The sequence below is a fragment of the Megascapheus bottae genome, chromosome 21 (genome assembly GCF_031878675.1).
Source record: "Megascapheus bottae isolate mThoBot1 chromosome 21, mThoBot2.hap1, whole genome shotgun sequence".
Taxonomy (NCBI): Eukaryota; Metazoa; Chordata; class Mammalia; order Rodentia; family Geomyidae; genus Megascapheus; species Megascapheus bottae.
The window spans coordinates 17,649,426-17,663,880 of NC_143529.1; the positions used below are offsets into that span (position 1 = coordinate 17,649,426).

The 14,455-nt window shown below is 40.4% G+C and overlaps 1 protein-coding gene across 6 annotated transcripts in view; it reads left to right on the forward strand.

The window, feature by feature from the left end:
- The window catches only part of Unc80 (unc-80 subunit of NALCN channel complex), a 185,179-nt gene that overhangs the window by 147,122 nt on the left and 23,602 nt on the right, over positions 1–14,455 (forward strand). For all 6 annotated transcript variants that reach the window (XM_090354730.1, XM_090354731.1, XM_090354734.1 and 3 more), the window contains 7 exons: positions 3,622–3,822; positions 6,295–6,418; positions 7,423–7,548; positions 8,682–8,805; positions 9,495–9,701; positions 12,319–12,503; positions 13,319–13,484. In XM_090354730.1, coding sequence (XP_090210856.1) covers positions 3,622–3,822; positions 6,295–6,418; positions 7,423–7,548; positions 8,682–8,805; positions 9,495–9,701; positions 12,319–12,503; positions 13,319–13,484 — 1,133 coding nt within the window. The remainder of the gene's footprint in view (positions 1–3,621; positions 3,823–6,294; positions 6,419–7,422; positions 7,549–8,681; positions 8,806–9,494; positions 9,702–12,318; positions 12,504–13,318; positions 13,485–14,455) is intronic.

Genomic DNA, 14,455 nt, shown 5'->3' on the forward strand with positions numbered 1-14,455 from the left:
AATTATAAAATTATAGCATCAACAAGATGAAAAGAATTGCTTGCTGGAACAATTCCTTTTTAAATAATGTCATCCTATCGATATATACAGAGTGGTAATCACTGGTCAGAAGAGGATGCGGCAGCAGAGGATAATAACTTGAAGCTAAAAAGTTTCAGAAGAACCTTGGCTCTACAGTGAGATGGGGTGTTGATTATAAAAATACAAAAGTACTATCTGCAGCACCCTTATAGTAGCAATTTTTTAAAGTTCTAAAACTTAACATGTAAAATTAAAAATAATAATTAACAAAGTATTTCTGGTTGCTTTTTGTTGAACAATGGCCTTGGATATAACCCTGTAGTAGGTAAAGGGCAAATTTCTTACGTGTGTAAAGCATGCTGTCATAGCTCATTAATTTGTCAAGAACAACTTATCTGGAGCCAGCATTGTTGTTATGCAACAGCATGCTTACTTTATAACCTGCATTCTCTCATAGGAGAAAAAAATACCACCCAGGCAATATGTAGACTAAGTACCTTCTATTAATGTCGTATTGTACCCTTTGGGGAAGGACATCCCTACATGCTCTCTGCCCAAAGAGATATTTTATGCTGATGAAGATGTGAGATCCAGATGCTTAGATCCTAGGCCTGGCAGAGGATATAATTAGGGTTTTCTCTTATAATTTAAGTGAACCGCTGTAGGTAAAATTCAAACTAAACATATACATGCAGGAACTATGCGTGATATTTTAAAATATAAGAATGGCTATCATCCAAAGAAAAGGAGTTGACTGAAAGAGAAACAGCATGGTAGCAAAGATGCAGGTGTGTTTGAAGGAAGAATTTAGATTTGCTAAGAAGTGCTAAGAACTAATATTGGAAGCAAGCTAGACCCCTGCATGTGCAGAATATGTGGCTCATTACAAGGCTCTCAGGAACGGTAATCCTAATTATATAAAATATCATAAAGGTACTTATTGGCTCATTTGCCCTTCTCAGAGCAACCCAGATTGCCCAAAGCAAGTAGGACAAGATCTGTAGTCCTCCTCCCTCCCCTATTGTTTCTCCTTCCTACTGTTTTTCTTCTCTCTCCCTCCCTTCTTTCCTTCTCTTAGAAAGATCTCTTGTGTACTCATTGAGGGAACACACACACACACACACACACACACACACACACAGAGTAACATTTTTTTCTAGTGGTACTAAACTTTAAACTCAGGTCCTTATTCTTGCTAGGCAGATGCTCTACCATATACGCGACCATCTCAGTCTTCCCTATAGAATGTGGGGCAGGTGGTGGCTCACACCTATAATCCTAGCTACTCAGGAGGCTGAGACCTGAAGATAGTAGTTCAAAGCCAGCTTGCACAGTAAAGCCCATGAGATTCTTATCTCCCATTAAACATCAAAAAACAAATAAACAAACAAAAAAGGCCAGGAGTTTGTCCTAGTGGTAAGAGTGCTTGCCTAGCATGCATGAAGACCCAGGTTCGATTCCTCAGTACCAAATACATAGAAAAAAAAGCTGAAAGTGGTGCTGTGGCTCAAGTGGCAAAGTGCTAGCCTTGAGAAAAGCCCAAGGACAGTGCTCAGGCCCTGAGTTCAAGCCCCACGACTAGCACAGGCCCATAGTTCCAGCCCCAAAACCAGCACAGAAAAGTAAAGAAAGAAATTGGGGGATAAAAAGAAATTGTTTGTTGGGATAATTCAACAAATATTTTGTGAAAGGGAAATTCTGTTGTAGTTCAACCTAATATTTTTTGTCTTATGATCAGTGATGGAGGAAATTCAGGTAGTAATTGATTTAATGACTCTCAAATTCAGCTTACACATTATGCATAAACATACAGTAGACATTGTGGTCATGCTCAAACATGTTCGATAACTATCTTTAAAATGATAAGGAAAAGAAATAAATGCTTATAGACATATTCTTGACTATTTCATGAACAAGCTGAGAAGTAAATTGCTTGCTGCATGTCACATTTATGAGAATCAAAGAAACCAAAGTGTTTAAAGTGATTTCCTTAGAGCATCAAAAATCACACACAATTTCCAGGAGAATGAAAAGAGATGCTGTAGGTGAAGAGACAGTAACTTGTTTCTAAAAAAGGGGAGTGACCATGAAGAAGATACATTGAATTTATGTGTCTGGAATTAAACCTAATAGGAAAAAAAGACTGGAGGGAATGTGAGACCACCCACAGTATGGACCCCAGTGATGGAATGGCCATATAGTGAGTTCTCCCATGACTAGACAGATGAAGTACTTGTTAAAGCAATCCAGGTAAAGAGCCAATGGCTTGGCTGTGATTTCTAAAACGAAATGCCTGGAGAGCTTTTAGGCTACAGATCCTTTGAAGTATTTCTCCTGATATCTCACAACAGTTGTCATGTTCCTTTATTATTAGTTAAGCCAGGCACTGATGGCTCATACCTGTAATCCTAGCTACTCAGGAGGCTGAGGATCTGAGGATCGAACTTCAAAGGTCCCCATGAAACTCTTATCTCCAAATAACCATTCAAAAAGGAGAAGTAGAACTGTGGCTCAAGTAGTAGAGCACTAGCCTTGACCACAAAGAGGCTCAAGCACAACACCCAGACCCTGAGTTCAAGCCCCAGGACTGACAAAAATATTCTGTAGTGAATATGTGAGAAAAAGAAAAACTCAGTACTAACATTGTATGACTCCTAATATAATAATGCATGTGTCCATGCACGTGTGTACACACATACACAAACCCAGAGAGAGAGAGAGAGAGAGGGAGAGAGAGAGAGAGAGAGAGAGAGAGAGAGAGAGAGAGAGAGAGAGAGAGAGAGAGAGAGAGAGAGGGAGAGAAACATACACACAAAGTGATATATTTCATCTTTGAGGGGTTGTTTCCTCACAATTGAATTTTCTCATCAGTTTCTCCTCTGAATCATTCCACAATTCTTCATTAGTATGCATGCATGTAGAGCTACCACTATAGTTGATATGGAGAAAGAGAACAAAGGTAGGACGCTGGAAAGAATATTCTTTTTTCATATATTTTTATTGTAATTAATAAAAGGGTTACATTATATTCACCAGATAGAAGGTGCATTACTTCACACACATTGATACCCTTTCTCATGTCTTGGTCCCCATTTCCCTCCCCCCCACCCCACCCTTTATCTTGTTTCCCCCCTTCCCTATCCACTTTCAAATAACCAAATATGCATATATCCAATATATCAGATAACAAAGTGAAATACTGTAACAATATGAGATAACCAAGGGACAGCAAAAGAGATGAGAGATAACATAGTACATTAAGGACAACAATCACTCATTATGTGACTTTTGTTTCTATATTCTAGAGATCCTTTCATTTAGCGTCCTACTATATGGTCTTATGTATCTAGGTTTTGCTCTATTGCAAATCTCTGCTAGGAGAGCCCAAGGTTTCTACTGATTATGACAAACAAGGGAAACCATCGAGCCTATGTTCTTTTGAGTCTGGCTTACTTCACTTAATATGATTTTTTCTAAGTTGGAAAGAATATTCTTTTAGTTCAGGGAATTGGTGATTGGCTGGCAGTAATTAGCATGATGCTGCGAAGTGAGAATCCTCTGGTAGTCTTCTATGCTTTTCTTTTTAAAAAATTATTTCAGGTTGGCAGAAATCGCACACTCTCTTCTGAAGCTGGCACCATATGATACCCAGACAATGGAAAGCCGTGGGCTTCGGCGCTACATCATGGAGATGTTACCCATCACAGACTGGACAGCCGAGGCAGTGAGGCCGGCCCTTATTCTCATTCTGAAGAGACTGGATAGGATGTTCAACAAAATTCATAAGATGCCTACTTTGAGGTGAGGAGATACTAGACAGCTGCTGAAATGACAGTCGCAAAGTTAGAACTTACCATTGATTTATTTTTAAGATAGAGGGGTCAATCTAGAATTGAATGAATGACGTAGACATTTTCTGTTGGTATCTGTGCATAGCTAATCAGGGATTATGCCATAGGATCTGTTTTAAAGATGTCACATTTTCTTTAAAAATGTGCATGTGTTAAGTAAAAGAATTTAAAATGCATACATACATTCCTACATGCATGCATACATACATATATTTCTCTGGAATAAAAGCCTATTTCTTAGATTACGTGCCCCTCCTCTGAAGATCTGATACAGCTAAAAAACTCAAATTCTTCAGATCCTTTTTAAATAAGACAAAATATGCCTTATTTAAAAAATAACAAGAAAGAAGAAAGAAGAGTTCATGTTCTAAGTGCTGAATTTATAAGTTCAAATATTCAGATATCGATTTTAAAAAGTACCAAGTTTTAGCAGAATCCAGAGCTTACAAGCATATCAAATTGTAACAAGCAGCTCCCTCAGACCTAATGCAGTGGAACTCTCTATCTACGCACGTGCCACCTGGCTGCTGTTCCGTGACCTAAGAGATAAGCATTAAGTAGACCCGGGTCTGTGAGCAGACGCCTCTCCCTGGAGATATGAGCCCAACAGGAACACTATCACACTAGAAAGCAGGGTGTCTAGAACTGGAAGATCCTGGTAAGCCACTAACTATACATTTCAAACTTACCTTCATGGGCAGAGCTGGTCATTCTTTTCACTCAGACCCTAGATCAATTATCAATTTAACTTCAAATACAAGAATCAATACAATTCCCAAGAGTTTGTAGGGTTCAGATAGAATTTCTGGAGGGATCAGCCTGTGTTTTTTCATGTTTAGGCCATCTCAGCAGCCACTGGAGAACATATTAGGTGGTTTCATGCTATTAATGGATGGCTTGTTGTTATATTCCTTTGTACAATGGTGGTGACTGTCTATGCCAAAGCTATCTGCACTGGCATGAACACGCCAGTTTGAAAGCACTATTTCCTTAGAGGTCCAAGTAGAGCATTTGTGCTTATTGGCAGATGCCCGATCAAAGACTTGTAACTCTTACAAGTGTGTGTCAAAAGAAATTTCTCTTAAATAATTCAGTATCAAAGATGTTAAACACCACAAATTAGACCGTTTGTCACATAATTAAGCCATTGTAAATACCAGTATGTTTTCTAAAGATAGATTACTGAATTAGTACATAGACTTTGTCAATTATCAGCGGTTTTTCTTGGGAAACATATATGAAGTATCATGGATTAATCTGGGTTTTGTTTTGTTTTTGTGCTGATCCTGAGGCTTGAATTCAGGGCCTAGTCTCTGTCCCTGGCCCTTTTGCTCAAGGCTAGATTTTTTTGTTTTTATTTTTGTTTTTGTTTTTACCACAGCCCCACTTATAGCTTTTTTGAAGAGTTGACAGAGATAAGAGTCTTACAGTTTTTCCTGCTTGGGCTGGTGACCTTAAACTTCAATCCTGAGATCTTAGCCTCCTGAGTTGCTAGGATAACAGGCGTAAGCCACTGGCATTGCTTACTGGGAGATGCAATTTTTGATAGTAGGACAAATATAAACTTTGTTTTATTACAAAAAAGAATCCCACAGATTATGTGCAACCACCATTTATAGTACCACAGATAGTGACTAAAAGTATCATTTTTTGTTTGGCCAAGGAAGAATACTATTTTGTTTTGGTTTTTTTCTTGACCGGTCCTGGGACTTGAACTCTGAGCCTGGGCACAGTCCCCAAGCTCATTTAGCAGCCTAAAACTTGAGCTACAGCATCACTTCTGGCTTTTTCTGTGATTAAGTGGAGATATGAACCTGCCCAGGCTGGCTTCAAACCACAGTCCTCAGATCTCAGCTTCCTGGGTAGCTACAATTACAGGCATGAGTCACCTGCGCCTGGATAAGATTATTTAAATATACCTTTTTTCCCCCAAATGTGATCTTTTTGACAAGAGTAAGGCCATATAAATCTAATCAGTAGTGATGTGATGTATAAATGAGTAGAATTGAGTGTAGTCTCATCAATAAACTTCAGAGATGCTGCCAGAACAGATTAGTTCTCTGGAAGTGCTGGCCCATGGGTTGATCTCTTACTATGGTAATCTGAAAATCCTTGCTCAGTCTGAAATTAGGAATTTAAAATTGCCACCCATTCATCACCTCTGTTTTTTTCTTCAATAGATTTTGTCTCATTAGTCGGTGGGGCAGGAGTGCCTCTGCTACGTTTTCAGTATCTTCTTCCCCTCCCAGTGTGCTCTGTACTTTTGGAACAGCATGGGTAAACCTCATCCATTGAAGCACGGTGTTGTCTCAGACACACACGTCCTGTCCTAGATGGTGTCAGAGTCACTGTCTCCTTCACTTGTTTCAGACTGTCTCCAGAAAGGAGCCAGCCTCCTAATGGCTCCTGTATTGTATTCCAGGCGACAGGTTGAGTGGGAGCCTGCCAGCAATTTGATTGAAGGGGTTTGTTTGACACTTCAGAGGCAGCCAATCATATCCTTCCTGCCTCACCTTAGGTCACTGATCAATGTCTGTGTCAATCTGGTGAGTAGCCAAGCGGCAATCTTATGAAACTTTGCACCATTTAACTCTGCTATTGATTTCTCTGCATTGAAGATTTACAGGTCAACTACTGCGTGCCCCTACCTACCCATGAAAACAGATGGCTCAGGTGACACTGAAACTAGTGAGGTACATTTCAAAGTGGTGCGTGGGGAGGCCCAGGGGCTCATCCCTACTCAATGGGATTTTGATGTGCTGCTTCCCATGCACTACTTTGAAAATTTACCTCCTGAAGTTGCGCTGAGAGTTGAGGGCTGCCAGTTGGAGAGTGGGGTGGCAGAGTCTGCCAAATTGGCTAGATGTTGAGGTAGTCTGTGGTCGGGGGTGGGGGGGGAGAGTCCTTCAAATGCAAAGAGAGTTTTTTTTTCCTTCTATGTGCAAAATGACACAGTCGACTGGCCAGCAGTCTAAGATGTACTGTCAAGAATTTTAACCATTTATGTAATATCTAGAGTCTGGTCTTGACAAGGTTTTGTACAATGTATGAAAACCATGGTAGAGCATTTCATTAAATAGGATTTGCTGCTTGCCTAGCTGGGCAGTGAAGCTGTAGCTGGAATGCCTAGTGCAAATAGTGCTGCTGCTTTCATCATTGTTGTCAGTATTTTGCACCATCAAAGAATGTTGACCGCACTCTTTCCAGTCCACAAGTAAGTGTCCCGTCTCCCGATTAGAAGAGCTTTTTAGTTCATCTCTCATTATTGACATAGTTAGCTATAAACAGCATTCTACAAAACCTTGGCTGAATCTGGTATCATGAGTGATCTGACTCCAGACATTACAGGCCTTAAAAAGAAGGCTGCAAGAAAGAAAAACATTAAACATAACATGCCCAACCTTCAATTTATTATTATTATTATTATTATTATTATTATTATTTATCCTGATGATGATGATGCTAATTATTATTGAGTGAAACTCCTTACTACTTGGTTGCATGAGATTGCAGTAGTCAAGGCTGGTCATGTGCTCTGTTTGTATTTCAGGTGATGGGAGTGGTAGGACCTTCCAGTGTTGCCGATGGATTACCCCTTCTTCATCTCAGCCCTTATCTCTCACCACCTCTGCCCTTCAGCACAGCTGTTGTCCGGCTTGTAGCATTGCAGATACAGGTGTGACTGCCTTACCTGTTTGTCACGCTCATTTAAGTTGTTGGTCGAGGCACCGAATCCCGGTGTTCTCTTATCTCTTTCTGCAAAGGCTGGGCAAAATCTGTGAAACCAAGGTGTGAACACCTCCAAACCTTTGTTAGATTTGGAGCTTCATCCCTGAGCGTGGCCCTAGTTGTGCCTCTGTAATTCTTCTTGAGATCTCAAAAATAGCAGAGTCATATTGTCCCCAGGAATCACTTCGGTCCTTTAAGATGTGTGCAAAGCAAGGGTTTAGGGATAATTGGCTCACAATTGTTAATTAAAAGAGGCAGCAGTATTCAAAGCCTAGTTTTAAATTCTGCTCAGAAGGAATTACAATGTCAGATTCTTTCAAAGGTTATTGCTGGACTTTGAATATCTCAATTTTCTTAATGATTGTGAGCTGAACATTGTTGATGCTTTTTAAAGAAAATTGTCTTGCTTGAGAATAGTCATCTGTAAAAAGTACAGAACCTGCCTAATTATCTCCAAGCTCTGTGATCCATAGAAAGTTTACAATTCATGTAGAAAATGTAACTGACCCACCCATTTCTAATATCCATTCTGTGGCCATCCAGAGAATGGATCTGTCATAAAAACAAACAAACAACAAAACAATAGAGCTATGGCCACTATATAGAAGAGACATCTCTAAAGTGACACATTTTAATAACCTGTTTCCAAAGATCATTTGTCTTTTTCTCCATTGTTTATTGCTTGCTGGCTTAAAGAAGGCCTGGGTAGGTGTCCAAGGACTTTAACTCCCAAATGGAGCAAGTGGCAAGTTCTGATTTTCTTCTTTTCCTTTATTTGTTGGTGGACACATGGAGAAAATTCCTAAGAGAAGGAAGGTGTGTTTGTATGTGACCATAAGTATTACAATTTCTTGTTTACTAAGCAAGATGTTACTGCCTTTTAGGAGTGTAACTCAATTATGTCAAGCCAGTGGTTAAGTATCAGTTCTGATCCAATCTCGGATGCTGCACAGAAGACAATTGAACTTATAGTTTACAGGAGCAGCCAGCAGGGAGGCACCGTCTCCATCAGGCTGTGTAAAAACATACTGCGTGCATGTGGTGGTCAATTAATCTTTTTTTTCTATTATTGCTGCACAGGCTTTAAAAGAAGATTTTCCTTTAAGCCATGTGATCTCCCCATTCACCAATCAAGAGCGAAGGGAGGGAATGCTTTTAAATCTACTCATCCCATTTGTGCTCACAGTAGGATCTGGAAGCAAAGGTCTGATTAATTTAACTAAAGGAAACTTACCATTGTTGATGTGATTACCTAAATATTGGGCTGTTATTTCTTTTCCCTTTTCCCAAGAAAGCTATCTCTTGAAGGCCATCTGAATAGTTTTAATTGGGTTACTTTAGGAAATGAGGAGTTTCTCTTTCTGTTCAGTTCAGCTACCCTAAACCAAGAGTTTGTCTGCTCTGCTTCTTAGAGGATACCTCCTAGTATATGCTTTCAATTCAGTTAAGAAAATGGTGATCAGTTGAAATCCATTGTGATGAGAATCGACAAGTGAATGGACTCTATAATACCACTGAGTTTAGCAGAATTCCTTCCACTGTTACTAAATTTCAATATGTGTTTATTACTCTTCCTTCTTAGGGGGGATCTTTCTTTTAGGAAAAGCTTATCTCAAATATAAAGAAAGTACATTATGAATATTTGCGAAAGGAAGGAGATTGGAATGGTAAGCAGGATAATTGGCTAAGAGTGCAAGTCTTGTGGTACCAACTGTGGACAATCCTCAGGTGCCAAGAAAGCTGTGTGTGATCGAGGGAGAGGCTATGCTTGATGGGAAATCTCCCAATGTCTATGGTGTGCTAGTTTGGAATGGGAAAGAACTATGCTCGCTTCTAATATAAAAACTCTACCTTGTGACTCTTCTCCTTTCCCCCTTCCAAACTGCCCTTCAGATAGCCCATGGCTGGAGCAGCCAGAGGTGCAGCTGCTGCTGCAGACAGTCATTAACGTGCTCCTGCCACCTCGAATCATCAGTACATCCAGGAGCAAGAACTTCATGTTGGAGAGCTCCCCTGCCCACTGCTCTACTCCTGGGGATGCGGGGAAAGACGTACGCAGGGAAGGCCTGGCAGAGTCCACCAGCCAAGCAGCATACCTGGGTGTGTACCCACTTCCCCTCCCTCCCTCCCTGTCTCTCTCATACTTTCATGTGTGTAGTATCTGAATTACTCGGTTGTTTTCATAAGATTTCTGGGGAATATACAGAAGGCATCTTCAAAAAGCACTACTTCTTATTGAGTGTAAGATTGCTGGTAAGATTTCATGGCTCTTAGGATCTCTAGAGTTAGTCTAGTATACAAGGACATGGCTGCACAACTCATGGGTCTCACTGGGCTGTTCTGTGAATGGAGTCCTTGGTCAGTATACATCCTGTGCCATTTGACTTGCTGGCCTTATAGTACATAATGTTCCCTATGATGGTTTCTTCTCTTCCAGTACCATTTTCAAATCTCTGTCTTGAGTTTTAAACAAGGGAAGCCAGTTGCTTGTCCTCTCCCTATAGGCTTATCAATGCACCTTTCCCTTTCTCTGTTAGTCTCACATATCCTGTGGCTACCTTTAAATTGATTCTCTCTTGTGGACTAAGAGAAAGTCATTCTTTGTCCCTGAGTGACCTAGGCCAGGAGAAGAACTCTGTTGCTGTAGAACTGAAAATAAAAAAATAAAAAAAAAAACACTGATACTAGGAAACTTCAAAAGGAGAGAGTGGAGACCATCTTGTTTTCCTAAGCAAATGTTGGGAAAGTGAAGCAGACAAACATAATGAATAAAATGGAGCCTTGGAGGCTGGAATATGAGGAGTATCTGGATGGTGCTATGAAGGAGTATGTTTGAAATGATGTCATTGATGAGAATAAGAAAAAGAGAAAGGAAAAATGTACATATGCAAGTCATGAAAAGATCAGGTTTCAATGAAACCCATACTTTGACTTAGGGCAGTATATGAACTTAGGGATTGCCCACAGGGTGATGAAGAGAAGTAACTAGGATGGTGAACTTGACTGTCAACTTGACTGAGTTAGGTGCATAGGAGATGAATGTTTCTGTGAGGATGTCTCCAGAGAAGATCAAACAGGGAAAGACCCTCTCTAAATGTGAGCAGAACCACCCAATAGCTGGATGCTCCAGTAGAGGAAAAGGGAATAGAAGAACGAGCCAGCTAGCACAGACATCCTGTCTCTTCCTCTTGACCACTGTGATGGGGGCTGCTCTGCTTTGCCATGCCATGATGTGCTGAGAACCCTGAAACTCTGGGCCAAAATAAATCTCTCGTCCCTTCAAGTTGTTTTCTGTCAGGTATTTGCCACACTGGGAAAAACTAACACATACAGGGACTTGCCATGTAAAATAAGGATATGAAAGAGTAGGTGTGGAGTAAATGTTTTTCAATCCTCTGCACTTCCTACCTTTTAATGAAGGTGGTGGTTTTTCTTTTTTTTTTCTTTTTTAAACTTGGTCAAAATTTTTATCCAGGCTACTGAAAAGATTTGTGTGTTTTATTTTTGTATGTATTTTTCAGCTTCTACATGTACTCATTAGTGTTTTGTGGTTTTATCTCAGTAAAATTTCACATCCTCACAGCAACTCTAAAAATGTATATTAGTTTCACTATGGGAATGAAAACAAAAAAGACTCAAAAGGTTGAATAATGTATATAGCAAAGCAGTTTATACATGAAAGAGCCAGATGTAAATTCAAGCCACCAGAATCTAGTCATACAGCTTGTATGTTGGACTGATAGAGGAAAGCAGAAGGGAAGAAATCAATAAGCAGGAAATAGTAGAAATATCATTAGGACCAGGTTAGGGAAGTATTGCCATTTCCATTCATTTTGCTTACTTGTGTGGCTAAAGAGAGGAAGTGAAGGAAGCAGAAAGTGGGATGTTGAAGTGGGAGATGTGTCAAAGTCCTATGATCTCCTCCTGTGATGTAAGGCATAGTTTTCCCTGGAAATGTCCTTCAAGGCCTTAGCAAGTTCAATTTCAATGGAACTTTTACAGAGTGGGGTTTGATACTGAGGCAGATCCAGAATGATTCTCTTGACTGCCCCATGGCATACAGTGTTGGGAGGCTGGGATAACAGAGGATGCTCTCATCATGATCTCTGACACCTTCGCATCACTCTGATACATGGTTTGGGAAGTCAGTTTTGTGGGAATGCAAAGAGCTGCCAGAATGTAGGACATCTTGGAAGAGGACTTCAGCAGGATTTAGTTACCAGGAGTGGTATAGATCCAGAAGTATATAATTCCATTTGCTGGTGATCAGCAAATGGAACAGTTTAAGATGGAATAGGGAATGGAACATGGAATGAGAGACAAATTAACTGTGTTCACAGCATCATTTGATTTTAGTTTGAATAATAGTACTTCTGCTTAAAAGGGCAAGAAAGCGTTGGGCTGAGGATGTATGTAATGTGTTCATGTTATCATAACACCATAACAATGTTTCTGGAAATCAAATGTCACCCATCATGCTTATCATTTTCTTTAATCCTATAGACAGGTCTGCTTTGTTTCCCAGTTCAATGCACCTGTAGACAAAATATTTTTATCATGCTAACCTTTGCTTTGAAGCTTTGCTTCAGAGCACACGCTAAGTTTTTAGAAACGTGTAGTTTAGAGGGTTAGAAGACTCCTTGATGGTGTAGCTATGGATAAAGGCTGTGGTAGGCACAAGTCCTCAGGCTCTCTTTTCTCTCCTCTCGATGTGAAGCACTGAAGGTGATTCTCGTCTGCTTTGAGAGGCAGCTGGGGAGCCAATGGTACTGGTTGAGCCTGCAGGTGAAGGAGATGGCTCTGCGGAAGGTGGGCGGCCTGGCCCTATGGGACTTCCTGGACTTCATCGTACGCACCCGGATACCCATCTTCGTGCTCTTGCGCCCTTTCATCCAGTGCAAGGTGTGGTGTGCGCTCCAGTCAGAGCCCCATGAACACACTGCTCTCCGCTAGAGTGGGGTTGTGGCAGGAGTGCCACTGGGATGGGCTGTAGCCAGTGAGCACCACGCTCAATGAGAACACATTCCAGATGTATCCAGAAGATAAAGTTTCATGTTCCAAGTTCCATCATGGTTACTAGAGCATAGAAAAGTTAGCTCTCCCCTGACTTACCACTCTCTCCTATTATATATGTTATATATTTTTTTTCCAGTCCTGGAGCTTGAACTCAGGGCCTGGGCACTGTCTTTGAACTTTCTCAAGGCTAGTGCCCTACCACTTGAGCCATATCACCACTTCTGGCTTTTTTTGGTGTATATGGTACTGGGGAATCAAATCCAGGGCTTCGTGCATGCTAGGCAAGCACTCTACCACTAGGTTATGCTCCCAGCCTGTGTATGCACATATATATATATGTATGTATATATATGTATATATAGACATGTATGTCTCTCTCTATATATATGTAATATGCATCAGCCCAATAAACTGGTCTGGAAAGCCTTTCTTTAATATCAAGTGGCATGACAGAGAGCTAGTTTTAAATCAACACAAAACTATGGAATGCTAACCCCATATTTTTCCTCCATGCACTAATTTCTTGGGGAGGAGCAGTGATTCAAAACCATGTTATTTATTAAGTATTTCCCATATAAAATTGTGTTCTAAGGCTATCAAATTAATTACTTGACTTACCCCTCTCAACTATGTAGTAGGTAATTAGCTCATTTTATAGATAGGGAAACTGAGGCCCTAAGACCATACTGCCTTCTTTCCAGCTTCTGGCGCAGCCAGCAGAGAATCATGATGAACTTTCTGCCCGGCAGCACATCGCTGACCAGCTGGAGCGGCGCTTCATACCGCGTCCTTTGTGTAAGAGCTCACTCATCGCTGAGTTCAACAGTGAACTAAAAATTCTAAAAGAAGCCGTTCACAGTGGATCAGGTAAGTGTACATGAGGTCTCTGGGATTTGTTTGAGAAACAGAGCTCACAATGTACATTAGAATCCTCTGCTCTCAGGTCACTGCTCTTTTGAGGGCCCATGCCTGAACTAGCAGGCCTGGTATGCCAGTCGCTTTGACTATGTGTCTATTGTGAATAACCAAACAGAAGTCAAAAGGGTATCTGACAAGTTTATTTTCATTTAGCTCCTAAATAGCTTTTATTTTTCTTTCCAGTTTTCACTTTAGCAAGATAAGCTCTTTCTTAAATGTTCAGTTTGTGGGGGGAAGAAACTTATTTACTTTCATTTAAAAAAAAAAAGACCCAATTGTTCTTAATATACTGTGTTATTTCTCTTCTCTTTTTTTGCCCTTTGGTTAACCTCATATTGTTACTGTATCTGACTTTGTTACCTGGTATATTATATATACATTTATTTGTTTATTTGAGATAGAAAAGGGAAAGGGGGAAAACAAGATGATTGGGAGAAGTGGGGGGAGGGAAATGGGGATAAAAACATGAGAGGGGGTATCAATGTGTGAGAAGTAATGCACCTACTACCTGGCGAATGTAACTGTAACCCCTCTATACATTATCCCAACAATAAAAAATAAAAAGAGGACCCAGGTCGGGAGTGTGCCCTAGTGATAGAGTGGGTACCTACCAAACACAAAACCCTGGGTTCGATTCCTCAGTGTCACATACACAGAAAAAGTCGGAAATGGCACTGTGGCTCAAGTGGTAGAGTGCTAGCCTTGAGAAAGTTCAAGGATACAGCCCAAGCCCTGAGTTGAAGCCCCAGCACTGGCAATAAATAAATAAATAAATAAATAAATAAATAAATAAATAAAAAATAAGGACCCCCATTTACTCTTTGGCTAACTATTTTACAAGGGTTATTTCCTTTCACTCAAGTATCTGTATGGTGCATCACTGAAGGCCCACTTAAATAAGGAAATTGAGACTTGAATAG